The following is a 17,873-nucleotide window of genomic DNA, read 5'->3' on the forward strand; positions in this document are numbered from 1 at the left end:
GGTCCATTTCTCAACTCATTGCACCACTGTGCAAGTGAATGTTTCCACACCTGCCGAAGTTTATTAGTTAATGTGAAAATGAACTCAAAATGAAGAATTCTTATAAAGCTGCACTTTAGATCATTCTGCAGCTCATCATGCTGTAGTGCAATACAGAGCAGGAAGAGGAAAAACAGCAGAAAATGAACAAACATGAAACAGCTGGTTCAGAATTACGGGCAAGAATGAACTCAGAATGTACATAAGCTTAGATGAAAATGAACACAGCATGAAACAAAAAGCATTTATTTCTAATCCAAGAGGCAGTAAAGGAATCAAAACACACTATTTTATAAAACTGCTCCACCTGGGATTCGAACCCACTAACTTCGGATACAGGGCTCTTCAGATAACTGGCTTTACACATTGAGCTACTTGAGGATGCACATTCAACAGACTGTGGAAGAAACCTTTTAGTCTAACAAAGAATTCACAAAAAAAGCATTACTTAGCATGCTATCCATATTAGCATGCTAAGCTAACAATTCTAATGAAGCTCATGGTTAACTTGATAACTGAAGAGCCACATTAAAGAGAATGACAACTGGTTAGCATGCTAAGCAATTAGCATGCTAAGCTAACTAGCATAAGACAACAAACACAAGCAAGGTCACATTCAGAGATGAATATCTTGGGAATGGTAGCGAATATCAAACATCCATTCAGTCATTTCTGTGCGGCTCGGTCCAAAGATCACCTGAGCTGATTTTGGACAAAATTGGACAAAAATTGTAGGAGGAGTAGCGAAAAAACTGTTTTCCATTTATTTCAATATGGCGGACAGGTACATTTAAGGAAAATGACAAATGACACATCGTCGGAATCGGCATAAGCCAGGGAATAAAATGACATAAAGCATACACATTTTGGAAAGTGTTTTCAAAAGTTATAAGTGGTTTTGCAATAATCATTACATCTGTGGAACAGTAGGTGGCGCTGTGCTGAAACTTCTCAGGTACCTTCAGGACCTTCTAAAGGTCATACATACCAATTTGTGTGAAGATATGTCAAATTGTTTAAAAGTTATTGCAATTTATGACAAAATTCAAAATGGCGGACACGTGGTTCATCCGATGTTGACAAATTCGATATCCTCGGATTCTAATTCTAATAAAGTGTTCAAAAGTTATTGGCCAAAATAGCCATTTTTCAGATCTCATGACCTGTAGGTGGCGCTGTTCCCAAATTTGGCATGGAACCTCAGATCATGGTCTTGATCAAGTGTACCAATTTTAGTTTTGATTGCTCAAAGTTTGGCCGAGATACAGCCTCTATAGCAATTTTGGGTCAACCTCGTTAACTTCGTGACATCATAACTTTTGAACAAAGATGAATAAAAAAAATCTGTTCAGTCATTTCTGTGCGGCTCAGACCAAAGATCACCTGATCAAAGTTTGGACAAAATTGGACAAATTTTGAAGGAGGAGTAGCGAAAAAACGGAATACTGTACTTTTCAAAATGGCCGCTACTGTAATGGGCGGAGACTTAATGTAAGAATTTTAATAGAATCAGCATGAAGAGACGAATCAGATGTACTAAATTGTATTTTTCTAGAGCAAATGGTTCAAAAGTTATAAACTTTAGAATGTTGAATTTTTGAACTGGTGGTGGCGCTATAGAGTTGGTCCTAGAGACTCCAAAATTGGTCAGATTTCTAGACATGACCATCACTACAAGTGTGCCAAATTTCATCATTTTCTCATGTTCCGTTGATAGGGCTGCCATAGACTCCCATTCGGGAGGAAGAATAATAATAATAAAAGGGAAAACGTACAATTACAATAGGGGCTAGGCCCCTAATTAAACAAACGAAATTTCTATTCATCCAAAAATTTCATCTACTTGCCCTCACGTCGTTTCAAACCTGTAAGACTTTCGTTCATCTCTGGAACACAAATAAAAGATTTTTTTTTTTGATGAAATCTGAGAGATTTTTGTCCCTCCATTGACAGCTACACAACTGAAAATTTGACACTTCAAAAAGCTGATAAAGAGATTGTTGTGGAAATTTTAAAATGTGTATGTTTCCTCCACAAACATACCAAGGTTGAGTTATGTATCCTGTAATGTCAAATTTCTGCTTGGGTGATGTATAGGAAACTTTAGGTAAAGAAACCTTTAACATTTGTGGTCATTATTCTTAGTTGGGGAAGTAAAACAACTTTAAGGGACATAAATAAGAGAGCAGGGGTTGTCACATGTCTGTGCTAACGATGTGTGGAAAGTTACAGCCACTAAGAGATATTCCTAATATGGTAAAAGGACAGACGATTTGGCCTTGGAGGTTAGAGATATAAAAGTGAGGGGAAGCTTTCGTTCTTGGTCTTACACTCTGCAGCTACTTGTGTTTCTGTATGACCTGTCTGATCTTTCTTGCAAGAAATAAAACCTTTAAAGACAATTATACGTGTTTGTCTCTTATGCTGTGGAGTCGGGGTTGATTTTCTGCCACAACATCCACCCTTCCATTGAAGAATATTGTCTCGAATGTCCTCCTACGCCACCCTTTCCTCACCTTCATTCAGGGTTAGTGGTGCTGCCCTGATTTTGGTTGCTGACCGACTAAAATACACATTCTGAAGCCATGGTGTGTGCCTAAAAAACTAATGTTGTAAACTATAACCACAGATTGTACATCATTATAATATTATAGGTTAAAAATAATTGATTTGTATACATTATAAATCAGACATAAGGAAGTTTCTATAAGAAGGTTATAATCCATTTTTATGAAATAATCATGCAGTTCCGTACACATTAGCGGTTCAAGCTCAAGCTAAAAGTCTCCATTTTATGTTAAAGTAACTTCATTTTTGTCTAGTAGAAACATCTGAGATGTTTAAGAGATCTCCCTTTTGATTTTTCTTTCCTCTAATTGGATAACGTCTACATTAATTCGATTAAATTTGACATTTGCTAGAAGAAATTATTTTAGCACAATGGCGCCCCCTCCTGCATACCCCATTTTTGTAGATGAAGGACTTTTATTTTGATCTGAATATAAAGGCGCAGCCTTATTTGTCATAAGGCTGCGCCGAGCTCCTGCATCTGTTGGGATTCGGCTGAAGAAAGGTTTGTGTTTTTAAGCATTTTACCGTGTTTAAATCAATAAAAACATTAAGGCATTTTTATAGTTTTACAAGCGACGTAACATTGTTTAATTTTTATTTAATTTAATATTTCGATATTGTTTGTAACAAAACAGAAGTAGTAAAGTGCGTCTAATTTCGCTCTCTATATTGTGAGTCAGTTTATATCATAAACACAAATTCAGTCACTGTCAGGTATTGATGGAGAAACTGAACTATTTGTAATTTTCGAATAAGTTGAATCAATTCTTTGGCAAAATGATTCACTGATTCGAATCACCGCACGCTGATGTCACAAGCTACTCAAAACAGTGTGCTAGAACAACAAACACAATTAATGTGTAATGTCAACTTTCACAAAACAACTGCACACGTTTTCATGAAAGTGTAGTATTAATTATAAACTTAAAATAGAAAAATGTTTATAATAAAAATGTATTTATTTGCATTCTGTTATTAATGTTAATTGCTAATTTAGTTTTTTTTTTTTTTTATAATCAAGTCGTTTAAACACTGAACTAGGGAGATTTGGTTTGAATGTATTTTTATTTTTGTTGATTATTCTCATCTTAAACAGGACAAACACAGAGAAAAACTCCTGAAGTATTGTTACAAAGATGGTGTTCATTAAAGAAGAGAGTGAAGAACTGAAGATTGAAGAAGTTTTCAGTTTGAAACAAGAAGAAACAACAACAAAAATGTTGTTTATTAAAGAGGAGAGTGAAGATGTGAAGATTGAAGAAACATTTAGAGTGAAACAAGAAGATACTGAGGAACAAACAGGTTGGTTTCATTCTCAAAGATCCTTATTAAATTTGTCCAATGGTGAAAATGATCAAATGCTGCCGCTGGCAAAAAAAACAAAAAAAATTAACTTGCACATAAAGAGCATAAATGAATATGATTGTTTTAACAGTCAGTCAGGCTGTTTGAGCTGAAGCTGAAGAGTGAATGAACATCAGTAAACTGGAATGATAATAAGAGATTATTCAGATAAACAACAAAAACATAATATTACAACTTGCATCTCCAGAAGATGTGAATGATCAAATAAAGTAGTCAGAATGTGCAGCTCTTGTCAGATGAACTCTTCCTGTAACTACATTATAAACACTTTGAACTGAACTCAGACCTCTTTGTGTTCATACTGTTAGTCCAGTTCAGTTCCTGATGGCTGAAACTTTAGCCTAAGAAATTTATTTTGCCTGTATAATATGATTATATAGTATACATTTTTTTATTTTTAAATATTTTATGTTTTTACAATATAACTATTAGATGTGACTGTCTAGTGGTAATATTGTTTTTGCCTTTTTAAATAGTTGCTAAATGTCAGCGCCTGCATTAATTTGAAAAATTAAAATTGCTTATGTAGTTTATTCAAAGCGGTCAGGATTCAGGAAATGAAAAATCATATTTGCTTTGAGCTTTTGACATGTGAGAGGTCAACATCAGAATGTCCTGCAAGTTTCCTATGGGTTAAGACTAGGCATCCTGGAGAAGTATCCTAATGTAGTTATGAGTAACAAGTCTTTAGTTTCCAATACTGGAGTGGCACATCAGTCAGCACTCAAAGGGTTAGTTCACCCAAAAATGAAAATTCTGTCATTAATTACTCACCCTCATGTCGTTCCACACCCGTAAGACCTTCGTTAATCTTCGGAACACAGTTTAAGATATTTTTGTTGAAATCCGATGGCTCAGTGAGAATATTTTTGGTGTACCAAAATAATGACTTATATAGTGATAGCCGATTTCAAAACACTGCTTCATGAAGCGTTATGAATCTTTTGTGTCGAATCATGATTCACAAATCACGTAACTTTGGCGCTCAGAACAGCTGATTCGGCACACTGATTCATTTATGCTCCGAAGCTTCCTAAAGCAGTGTTTTGAAATCGGCCATCACTATACAAGTCGTTACTTTGTTTTTTTGGTGCACCAAAAATATTCTTGTCGCTTTATAATATTAATATTGAACCACTGTACTCACATGAACTGATTTAAATATGTTTTTAGTACATTAAAGGATCTTGAGAGAGGAAATGTCATTGCTCCCTATGGAGGCCTCACTGAGCCATCGGATTTCATCAAAAATATCTTAATTTGTGTTCCGAAGATTAACAAAGGTCTTACGGGTGTGGAACGACATGAAGGTAAGTAATAAATGACAGAATTTTTTTTAATTTTTGGGTGAACTAACCCTTTAAGAATCAGTCTTAGACTTTGCTAAAAGTTGCTTTTACCTTATGAATGTTTTACTCTTAGACAAGTGTAGCGGCAACCTATAACCGCTGAGAGGTTAAGCAGCCAGGACAGAACGGTGTGACGCGTTCAGCTTCATGCATTTAAAACAAGTCCATTTATTGTTGTTTTGATGAAATATAGTCCATGAAATGAAAACACTTGAAACTGTACACAGGTTGAAGATGGTTAAAAACGGTCAACAGCAGACATCCCAACCTGCAAAAAGTCATTTCAGGGACGTATGAGCACGCTTGCCTAAATTATTTACTTTAATTTAGGCAAGCGTGCTCATAATAGAAGCGACGCAGTCGGGACGCGCACGTGGTGCGGTACGCTCGTTTTTCCAGGTGCGCTTATGCCGCGGCAAGATGAAAACATCTCAACTTTTCATGTGACAAGGACCATCCGATGAGCTTCGGCCTTAACAACATGTCCTTAACAACATTGGAAGCTCAGCTGAACTGATCATAGCTCTATTTCCATAAATATAGTAGTAGAGCTATTGCAAGGACTAGAAATCCATTTTTCTTTTGCTGAAACCGTGGAGAGCGTAGTTCATGGTTCCATAGCAACGACAGACACCACAGGAGCGCAAGCGCTTTGAAAAGAAGGAGAAAGCGGCGTGGCCGCTCATGTGACGCGATATCTGTGAATGTCCACTTAGAACGGCGACTTTTTCTTTGCATGTGGAATATGGTATGAGACAACAAGAGAATAATAATTTAGCGGGCCAGATTAGGCTATGTTTTATTTTTGAGATCAGTTGCCGGCCGGCAGTTTGAGACCACTGCACGGTTTGAAACTCAGTCTCTGTCTCGCATGTGCGCTCTTGCTCGCTCGCTCTAGATTCCAGGAGATTTTAACTAATTTGCGGGCATCAGGGAGCCGCTATCAATATGCGGGAGACTCCCGGAACTTCCGGGAGACTTGGGATGTCTGCAACAGAAAGTGAGCATTCCCAGCTACTCACCCCCTCTGTACGCACCTACATTCAAAAACAGGAAACACCATTACGTATATACCTGCACCTACCAGTGCGTGACCAACATACCCGGAAATACATACAAAAAAAATACAAAATAAAAGACATACATTTTCTGCACTTACAACAAGTACTACTTTTTACTAGGAATATTTTGACGCTTAAGCAATTCTGAGACGTCTTATACATACACACCCAGAATATTTTTTATTTTTATTATTTCCTGATATACACAAAACCACAGAATTCAAAAGGGTGTCCTTTCTTTTTCACACAACTGAATGAACTAAATGGGGATTTGAGGATAAGCCTAAAAACCTACAGCCACATCACTGGTCAAGGTCACATGGCTCTATAGATGGTATTTTGCAATTGAAGTCTAATGTGCAAATGGATTATTGAATTTTAATAATAAAATTGTGTGAAATGTTTTCCGTTTAAATATTCACAGGTTAAATACACAACCATGTTGAATTTCAGCCTCGAAAAATGAAAGCATTGATAATGCAATGAATTTTTGCTTGAAAGTAATTTCTTTATTTTACTTAACCAAAATCAGATGACAAAAGCAGGTTATTTGTAACATCAACAAGCAGTTTCTGTGCAGTGATGGAGCTTAAATCTTGAACGAAATTATCCACAAATACAGTTTTTTTGCCAAATTGAACATTCAAATCAGAAGACACTATTTTACTGATATTTCAAACAAAAAGTGTTATGGATGTTGGTAATTGGCAGATTACTTATAATAAAAAATTATATGAGATTACTGTGTGATCGGTTTTGGTCCGATGGTTGAGCAGCGAGTTTGCCCCCTCATCCCCATTTCTTTAATTTATTTATTGCATCTTATCCCTCAGAAAAGGGGTCTCTAACCCTAGTCCTCGAGGGCTACTATCCTGAAGAGTTTAGCCCCAAACCTTTCAAACAAAGCTGAAGCAGCTAATCAAGGTGTTCAATAACAGTTAAGTGTGATGGGGCAGAGTTGGAACTGAAGAATGCAGGAAGGTAGCCCTCCAGAAACAGGGTTGGCTATCCCTGAACAAGAAAATCACCCTGAGTCCCAATGTCCAAATAACCCATCCAAAATAGTTTGTGAGATTAAAATAAGTGTGTCCCAAAGAGTAAGAGTATGTTGAAAAGAGTATGCCAAAAGTCCCCAGGTGGTCTACTATTTCTGGTAGATTTTAGAAGTGTGGATCCGTGCACAAGATAAAGATTGTCCATAACCTATTGCCCTTTGGTGGAGGGTTCAATTCAGAACTACAAATACGAGTAAAAAGTGTTTAACTACAAAACATGGCGGATAGATGTGACTGACTGTGAGATAAAGGCTTGAGTGACTAATAATCAGTTTAACCTTATTAAAAAATGTTTTAATGTTTTTCGGTTTACATTTCATCTGCAATAACAATGTGGACTTTATAAAGATCCATTTCGCCTTTTAAATGCATCATTATGCGTTAATATGTGGAGAGTCTTCACATGAAAGACCCGCAACTGCAGATCAATGTGCTACTGCATTTCTCTCCAATACGATTGGAAATTAAATGAAACGCAGAGGATTTAAGATTATTAACAGGCCAGTTTACAGAGACAGAATGCGACAGAGAGCAAAGACACAATTGAATTATGAGTTTGTACGTCCCAAAGCTTGTTCCCTCTTTTGCTACACACTCAAAAGTACCTACTTTTTATTTATCTACTTTTAGGGTGTAGTATCAGTCTATAATTAACCAGATCTCCTTGGTCAAAATGTGTTTTTTTTTTTTTTAAATAAAAGTTTTAACGTCCTAAATCAAGTAAAGAGTTAACAATATTGAGAATGCTTCTCAATTAACATGCAACACCTCTCCCTAATATTCATTTAGTTTAAGATCTACCTTTATGTTGGTTTTTACATGTATAAATGTTTGATGTCAGTTGCTTTATGCCATTAAAGTGGGGTTAACTTGTATTTGTCTTTTTTAGACCTGATGGCACTGAAAAAGGAGACTGGTACATACCCTTTCACCTGCCAGCAGTGTGGAAAAGGATTCACTCAAAAAGGACACTTTGAAGTTCACATGAGAATTCACACTGGAGAGAGGCCTTACATTTGCCAGCAGTGTGGAAAAGGATTCACTCAAAAAGGACACTTTGAAGTTCACATGAGAATTCACACTGGAGAGAGGCCTTACATTTGCCAGCACTGTGGAAAAGGATTTGCTCGAAAAGGACACTTTGAAGACCACACAAGAATTCACACTGGAGAGAAACCTTTCACCTGTCAACAGTGTGGAAAAAGTTTCAACCGAAAAGGAGTCCTTAAACAACACCTGAGAATTCACACTGGAGAGAAGCTTTACACATGCCTTCAGTGTGGAAAGAGCTTCAATCATAAAGGACACCTTAAACACCACTTGAAAATCAACTCTGGAGAGAAGCCTTGTAAATACCCTTTTACCTGCCAGCAGTGTGGAAAAGGATTGACTCAAAAAGGACAGTTGGAATTCCACATGAGAATTCACACTGGAGAGAAACCTTTCACCTGCCAACAGTGTGGAAAAAGTTTCAACCGAAAAGGAGTCCTTAAACAACACCTGAGAATTCACACTGGAGAGAAGCTTTACACCTGCCAGCAGTGTGGAAAAGGATTCACTCAAAAAGGACACTTTGAAGATCACATGAGAATTCACACTGGAGAGAAACCTTTCACCTGCCAACAGTGTGGAAAAAGTTTCAACCGAAAAGGAGTCCTTAAACAACACCTGCGAATTCACACTGGAGAGAAGCTTCACACCTGTCAGCACTGTGGAAAAGGATTCACCCAAAAAGGACAGTTTAATGTCCACATGAGAATTCACACTGGAGAGAAGCCTTATAAATACCCTTTCACCTGCCAGCACTGTGGAAAAGGATTCACTCAAAAAGGACACTTTGAAGACCACACAAGAATTCACACTGGAGAGAAACCTTTCACCTGCCAACATTGCGGAAAAAGTTTCAACCGAAAAGGAGTCCTTAAACAACACCTGAGAATTCACACTGGAGAGAAGCCGTTCACCTGTCAGCACTGTGGAAAAGGTTTCAATTATAAAGGACAATTTAAACTCCACTTGAGAATTCACACTGGAGATCAACTTACTATTTGCTGATGTAAGGCACAAAATTGTCTACCAGCCGAAAAGCCCATGTTGACACATCTGGTTTTAAAGGGTTAAGAGCCAGGAGTGAAAACATTTTTATATATATTTAGTACTGCCCTTCAGAAGCAACAGAAGATGCTTGCATGTTTCCCGGATGACAAATTAAGTACAATTTACCTTGATCTTCAAATTCAAAAAGTTTACATCCCCTGCTCTTAATGCAACATGTTTCCTTCTGGAGAATCAGTAAATGTTTGAACCCTTTTGAATAGTTGTGTTTTAGTTTCTCAATCATCCTCAGTGAAAAAAGATGGATCTCAAAATCATACAGTCACTGCTCAAAAGGGTTCAAATATGGGAGAAAAAAAAATAATTGAAAACTGAAGAATCTGCAGGACCTGGAGGATTTTTCTGAAGAACATTGGCCAGTTGTCAGAACAAACAAGGGACTCATGAACAACCAGGTAAACACACACAGTATTAAGAACCAATGGTTTCCAAAATTTTGAACATAAGCAGATCTTTTAAGTTGCAAGGTGGGGACTCCATGGATAAGACTTGTTTGTTCAGCACATCCCACAGATGCTCGATTGGATTGAGATCTGGGGAATTTGGAGGTCAAGTCAACACCTCAAACTTGTTGTTGTGCTCCTCAAACCATTCCTGAACCATTTCTGCTTTGTGGCAGGAGCATTATCCTGCTGAAAGAGCCACAGCCACCTGGGAATACCGTTTCCTTGAAAGGGTGTACATGGTCTGCAACAATGCTTAGGTAGGTGGTACATGTCAAAGTAACATCCACGTGGATGGCAGGACTCAAGGTTTCCCAGCAGAACATTGCCCAAAGCATCACACTGCCTCCACAGGCTTGCCTTCTTCCCATAGTGCATCCTGGTGCCATGTGTTCCCCAGGTAAGAGACGCACACGCACCCGGCCATCCACGTGATGTAAAAGAAAACGTGATTCATCAGACCAGGCCACCTTCTTCCATTGCTCTGTGGTCCAGTTCTGCTGCTCACGGGTCCACTGTTGGCTCTTCCGGCGGTGGACAGGGATCAGCATGGGCACCCTGACTGGTCTGCAGCTCCATACGCAACAAACGGTGATGCACTGTGTATTCTGTCACCTTTCTATCAGAACCAGCATTAACTTCTGGAGCAATTTGAGCTACAGTAGCTTGTCTGTTGGATTGGACAACACAGGTCAGCCTTCGCTTCCCATGTGCATCATTCAGCCTTGGCCCATGACCCTGTTGCCGTTTCACCACTGTTGGATCACTTTTGAAAGACCACTGCAGACTGGGAACACCCCACAAGAGCTGCAATTTTGGAGATGCTCTGACCCAGCCGTCTAGCCATCATAATTTAGCCCTTGTCAAACTCACTCAAATCCTTATGCTTCTAACACATCAACTTTGAGGACAAAATGTGTACTTGCTGCTTAATATATCCCACCCACTAACAGGTCACCTGATAAAGAGATAATCAGTCTTACTCACTTCACCTGTCAGTGCTCATAATGTTATGCTTGAACGGAGTAAGCCCTTGTAGACATGAGCCGTTTTTCAATATGCATCCTTATCTGTACTTGTACATTTGTGAAACGTCATCAGTTGCTGCCCAAGCCAAGTACAGTTCAAATCCCCAGATGTGTTCTTAATCCACCCCTTTTATTGAGGATGCATCTAGAGGTGACTTGTGTGGACTTGAGACAGCCAGGTATCCCAGAATGCATCTCGCACTAACCAGCAAGGGGCAATAGTAAAGGAAAAAAACTGTAATTTAAACAGTCTACTGTTATTTTGTCATATGGAGTTTTTAGGCGAGAATGTACTGATTTAAAGCTCAAATTTGTGGTTTATTAATAAAGAGAGAAAATTTGAAAATTTGATCTGACGTTTTCAGAGTTGTGAGATCCATATGATCACCGGGTACTCAGTGCTCATGTTCCCAGCTGAGAAAAGTGAAGTTTTATAACATTATATTTTTAGGCTATTTAACTTTACCGTTGTAGCCTATTAGAACACTGACTTTATACGTTTGACTGAATTGTTTGCTTTATTTCTTACTGTATATCTTGTTATACCTTTTACTTTTATAAAGGCTGTTATTGATCATTAAAACTGACATTTAACAAAAAGAGACGGTGTTGTTTTATATTTTTTTGTCTTTGTCCTAGAAAAATTTAATTTAATACACATGATCATCTCTAGATCCCAGGGGATCTCCCCATTTACATATACTTTAACCTACCCGACTCTGCCCCCTGGATCTAGATCCAACTCCTCCCACTTTACATATCCCTAAACCTACCCGACTCCACCCCCTGGATTTAGATCCAACTCCTCCCACTTTACATATACCTTAACCTACCCGACTCTGCCCCCTGATTCTAGATCCATCTCCTCCCACTTTACATATCCCTAAACCTACCCGACTCCGCCCCCTGGATCTAGATCCAACTCCTCCCACTTTACATATCCCTAAACCTACCTGACTCTGCCCCCTGGATCTAGATCCAACTCCTCCCACTTTACATATCCCTAAACCTACCTGACTCTGCCCCCTGGATCTAGGTCCAACTCCTCCCACTTTACATATCCCTAAACCTACCCGACTCCCCCCCCTGGATCTAGATCCAACTCCTCCCACTTTACATATCCCTAAACCTACCCGACTCCGCCCCCTGGATCTAGATCCAACTCCTCCCACTTTACATATCCCTAAACCTACCCGACTCCGCCCCCTGGATCTAGATCCAACTCCTCCTACTTTACATATACCTTAACCTACTGGACTCTGCCCCCTGGATCTAGATCCAACTCCTCCCACTTTACATGTACCTTAACCTACTTGACTCTGCCCCCTGGATCTTGAGTGTTCTGAAACTTTGAGCAATCGAACCAAAAGTTGGTACAATTCATCAGAACCATGATCTGACAGTCCATGCAAAATTTGGGAACAGCGCCATCTATAGGTCATGAGATCTGAAAAAATAGCTCTTTTGGCCAATAACTTTTGAAAGGTTTGTCAGAAAATCATGATCTTGGAGTCTGTGGATTCCTTGGGTCATGCCAAATCCAGGGATACCGGATATTTTTTATATTGTTTTAGTTTTTTTAAGGTTTTTAAACAGGATAACAGCACATATTGAATATGTTAACCTTTCATTTGTACTGCCAATGTATTTGGAACAAATCTGAAAAATGTAATAAACAAAGACCTCAATATGACAGGTTGCCAAACTAAAGTGGCTCAATACAGTCTAAAGAACTGAACTATCAATTTAATTAGACTGTGTAAGCCAGTACCATAGTAAACAGTTAATGACATTTATTTCTTAAATATTACGTGTCATTTTGATTCAGTTTAAGTACAGTATCAAGTACAGTATTGATCAACCTTTGAGTATTTGATCCCTAAATAATATATAAAATGTAAACTATAAATTAAAGTTTTAGGTCCCAGCTATCCTTTGTATCCTGCATAATTCTGAAACATGATGTCCTCACAATGACCTTCCTGTAATCTGATCCTTACTGGAAACTGAGAAAATACACTTTCGTTACAAAACTAACCTGGCTAATAGAGCTCTGTTATTGCTGTCTGCTCGGAGTCATAGAAATTTTTTGAGGTGAATGCTGTTTGAAGTTAAACTATTTAAAAGCTCATTTTTGATTCTTATTAGGTTTATTGTGCTTGCAATTTTGTCATTTTTCTCTAACAGGATTTATCTCTCTCTTTTTTACTTAAAACACTGAGAGAATTATATTTTTTCACAAGAATTATTTATTCACTGAATGTATTGATAAAAATTTATTGTGAGGTAAAGAGTGTCTCTACAGAATCTGAAAGCAAGTAGTAACAAGGCATTTGAAACACATAGCAGTTTAAACTAAAGCTAAAAGTCTCCATTTGATGTTTAAGTAGCCTCACTTGTGTCAAGAAGAAACATTTGAGATGTTAGAAGAGATTTCACTTTTGATTTTTCTTTCCTGTAATTGGATGTATCCACATTAATCCAATTACATTTGAAAATGGCGAGAAAATTGCAAAGGATATTTTAAAGAATTATTTTGGCACAATGGCGCCCCCTCCCGCATACCCCATTTTTGAATATAAAGGACTTTTATTTTGGTCTGGAGATATGATGTCATAAGGCTGTGCCATGCTCCTGCATCTGTTATGATTTGGCTGAAGAAAGGTTTGTGTTTTAAGCGTTTTACTGTGTTTAAATCAATAAAAACCATGCAGGTATGTTTATAGTTTTACAAGCAACGTAAGTTTGCTTTGTTATTATTGAATTTAACATTGTACTACTTTATCTAACATACATTCTTTTTTGATAAGAAAAGTACATCTCATTATGCTCTGTATTGTGAGTCAGTTTATCATAAGCAGTGATGAAGAAACTGAACTTTTTGCAAACTCAGAGTCAGTTGAATCAATTCTTTCACAAAATGATTCACTGATTCTAATCATCGCATGCTGACGTCACAAGCTACTCAAAACAGTGTAAATTAATGAGAACAACAAACACAATGTGTAATGACAGCTTTCACAAAACAACTGCATATTTTTTTCATGAAAATATATAAGCTTTAAATAAATAAAAAATGTCAATAATAAAAAAGTATTTGTATTCTGTTATTAATGTGTATTGCTAATTAGTGTTTCTTTTCTTTTTTTTTTCTTCTTTTTTTTAATAACCAGGTTGTGGAAGACCATTAGTTCTCCTTTAATTTTACCAGTGCGCTGAACTATGGAGTTGTAGCTTGGGTTTATTTTTCTTTCTATTAAGTATTCTCATCTTAAACAGGACAAACACAGAAAAACTCCTGGTGAAGTACTATTATAAAGATGGCATTTATTAAAGTGGAGAGTGAAGACATGAAGATTGAAGAAGTTTTCAGTTTGAAACAAGAAGAAACTGAGGAACAAATAAAGATGGCGTTTATTAAAGAAGAGAGTGAAAACATAATAATTGAAGAAACATTCACAGTGAAACAAGAAGAAACTGAGGAACAAACAGGTTGGTTTCATTCTCAAAGATCTGTATTAAATTTTGGCAGCTAAAGATTATATACACACAATTTGATCCCATTCACTTAAAGTTTATGTTCCAAGCTGTAACCTTTTAAAATAAGATTTATTATAATATTATATCTTTTAAAACAATATTGCTACAAATGCTGTTTATTGAGCTAAGCTTTAAGTCTAAATGTCAATTTTGTTGCAATACTGCATCCATATATTCTTGCAATATATCACAAATTTAAAAAACACAAAACAGAAATATTCTTTATTCCTCTTTGCTAAATATACATAAATGTGTTACATAGATTCCACTATAATATGATTTTACAGTATACATTTTAAATGTTTTAAATTATATAGTAAAACATGAAATAATAACAATTAGATATTACTGTATAGTGGTAATATTGTTTTTGTCTTTTTAAATAGTTGGGAAATGTCAGTGCCTGCATCAATTTGAAATATTAAAATTTGCATATCCAGTGATGTAGTTTATTCAAAGCGGTCATGAACTGAAATTTTCTTGATACTGATGTTTAGTATTAAAAGTATCAATACTCAAAAAAAAAAATTGAAACCAACGTATGTTTTTGTTTTTTTTTTTTACCAGTGATTTTGTTTATTTAATAATAAAGTTAATGCATACAATATGCATTTAATTGGACAAATTACCGATGTTAGCGAATAATTCATAGTAGAAGTATTTTCCTGCTCATCTGAACACACGCAAATGCTGCAAATCAGAACTAATCAATCACAGAAAGCGTTCGCTCACTGCCCATGTTTTCACTACATTGACAATAGTTCAGCTAGGTATAGTAATCTTATTTGTAGATATCCATGGTTACCACTAAAAGTAAACATTTTAATAATGTGTAAACAAAAATATAATCTAATAAATTGCAATTAAGGCATATTGAATGTTAAAATGCCTTTCAAATATGTTGAGTGGGTATCATTACCCATTTTACTTTTAGTAATTCAATTTAAGACATTTTCTAATGTATAAGTTCAGATTAGTGATATCGTATCGGTATTGATATCAGCGATATTGGCCTTCAAAGTATCGGTATCATATCGGAAAAAAATAAGTGGTATTAAATATGTATTGTATGTTGGTTTTTACATGTTTTAATGTCATTTGCTTTATGCTGTTAAAATGGGGTTAACTTGTATTGTCTTTTTTAGACCTGATGGCACTGAAAGAGGAGACTGAAGAACTCGCTGAAATTGAAGAGAAAGATCAATATCAGAATAATCATAATTTAACTGGAGAAAAAGCTTTCAGTTGCTCACAGACTGAAAACACTTCCTCACAAAAAAAAGCTCAAAATGAAGGGACAAACAATCACTTTATCTGCCAACAGTGTGGAAAGAGTTTCAGTAGAAAAGGAAACCTTGAAGTTCACATGAGAGTTCACAGTGGAGAGAAGCCTTTCACATGCCCTCAGTGTGGAAAGAGTTTCAGTCAAAAAGGACACCTTAAAGCCCACCTGAGAATTCACTCTGGAGATCAACCTTACACATGCCCTCAGTGTGGAAAGGGTTTCAGTCAAATTGGACGCTTTGAAGACCATATGAGAATTCACACTGGAGAGAAGCCTTACACCTGCAAACAATGTGGGAAAAGTTTCAATCAAAAAGGAAACTTTAAGAGGCACATGAGAACTCACACAAGAGAAAAGCCTTGTACATACCCTCCCCGTGGAAAGACTGTCATTCAAAACAGGAACCTTAAAGTTTATAAGACAACTGGAGAGAAGCCTTTTGTCTGCCAGCACTGTGGAAAAGGATTTACTCGAAAAGGACAGTTAGAAGTCCACACAAGAATTCACACTGGAGAGAAACCTTTCACCTGCCAACAATGTGGAAAAGGATTCACTCAAAAAGGACAGTTTGAACTCCACCTGAGAATTCACACTGGAGAGAAGCCTTTCATCTGCCAACACTGTGAAAAAGGATTTATTCGAAAAGGACAGTTTGAAGTCCACATGAGGATTCACACTGGAGAGAAGCCTTGTACATACCCTTTCACCTGCCAGCACTGTGGGAAAGGATTGACTAAAAAAGGACAGTTTGAAGTCCATGTGAGAATTCACACTGGAGAGAAGCCTTACACTTGCAAAAAATGTGCAAAAAGTTTCCACCGTAAAGGAATCCTTAACCGACACCTGAAAACTCACATTGGAGATATTGAGTGTCGTCACTGTGAAAAGACTTTCAAATGTAAAGAATCCCTTAATTACCACATGAGAATTCATGTATGAGAGAACAGTTTTATATTTCACCAGTGTGGAAGGAGTTTCACAGACAGGAATCACCTTAGGAATCATGTAATAACTCACACCAGAGAGAAGACTTTTTTGTGGAAATATACAGTTTCACATAAGCATCCTGACTCAGGCAGAGTTGTTTTTCTTTCTTTTGGCTCATTTCCACCAAACTGTACGGTTCAGGTCAGTTGTCTGATTCTTGTGGCCTGTACTTTTCTGATCAGGCACTATCTCCCAAGTCTTTTTGAACTGTATGATGGGAGCAAATGGTTCTCAGTGGGGAACTCAGACATTGCAGAGTCTGCATGGGTTACAATTGTGTCTTTGATCGATCCAATCGTTACAAGTGGTTCAGTTCATGTAAAACATCTAGTAGCCTATAATTCGTTTGCCCTTTTTTTTTGCACAATAAAATCTTTACTGTTTAAAATTTGTACATTGAACTGTTTGAATGTAATTTGTTCCCTTTCAGTCGGTCACGTTCGACGTACGTCAGTAGTGACCGACGAATTGGGATATCGCTTAGAGAGCCCTATCATCTTTGTGTAAACTAAAACAAGCCAATGGAATTGGCGTGCGATATTTGCATAATGCGCACCGCCCCCGACAGGTGTATATAAATAGGAAGCAGATGCAATCGCACTCTGTCTTTCGCTTCGGAGCCATTCACTGGTGTCCTGTTCAGAAGACTCCTTTCTTCGTTTGTTTTATTCTAAAACATTGCCTCAGAAGAGGATTTACAGCGAGCTTTTAGTGCTGGTGAAGAGGGCACGTTCAGCGAAGTTGCGAGTCTCCGAGGAGCTGAGCTATAAGCTCTAAAACTGCTGTTTTCACAGCAACACAAAGAGTGTGTGTGTGTAGCGATTTGGGCCGGTTCCTCGGTGTGTCAGGGAGTGGTGTACCTGACACATCGCGTCGCCCCCTGGGTGCTTCAGCACGAGTGAGTTGACTTCCCCTTCTAAAAGAGCTTTACAGACGAACCCTGACAGTATGTCATTTCGTCTGTGCGTTACTGGGTGCGGTCGTTCCCTGGTCCCTGCTGATGGGCACAATCGCTGCATCTCGTGTTTGGGCATT

General features: G+C 37.5%; 1 protein-coding gene and 1 pseudogene across 1 annotated transcript; both read left to right on the plus strand.

The window, feature by feature from the left end:
* LOC137025138 (zinc finger protein 721-like) overlaps positions 1-11,613 on the plus strand; it is a 31,459-nt pseudogene extending 19,846 nt beyond the window's left edge.
* Positions 11,614-13,646: 2,033 nt separating this feature from the next.
* LOC137024745 (gastrula zinc finger protein XlCGF57.1-like) lies at positions 13,647-17,224 on the plus strand. The gene is made up of 3 exons (XM_067392607.1): positions 13,647-13,690; positions 14,200-14,518; positions 15,712-17,224. The coding sequence occupies exons 2-3, from the start codon at positions 14,347-14,349 to the stop codon at positions 16,788-16,790; spliced, it is 1,251 nt and encodes a 416-aa protein (XP_067248708.1). The 5' UTR covers positions 13,647-13,690; positions 14,200-14,346; the 3' UTR covers positions 16,791-17,224.
* The last annotated feature ends 649 nt before the right edge of the window (positions 17,225-17,873 follow it).

This window comes from Chanodichthys erythropterus, chromosome 8, assembly GCF_024489055.1.
Source record: "Chanodichthys erythropterus isolate Z2021 chromosome 8, ASM2448905v1, whole genome shotgun sequence".
Lineage (NCBI taxonomy): Eukaryota > Metazoa > Chordata > Actinopteri > Cypriniformes > Xenocyprididae > Chanodichthys > Chanodichthys erythropterus.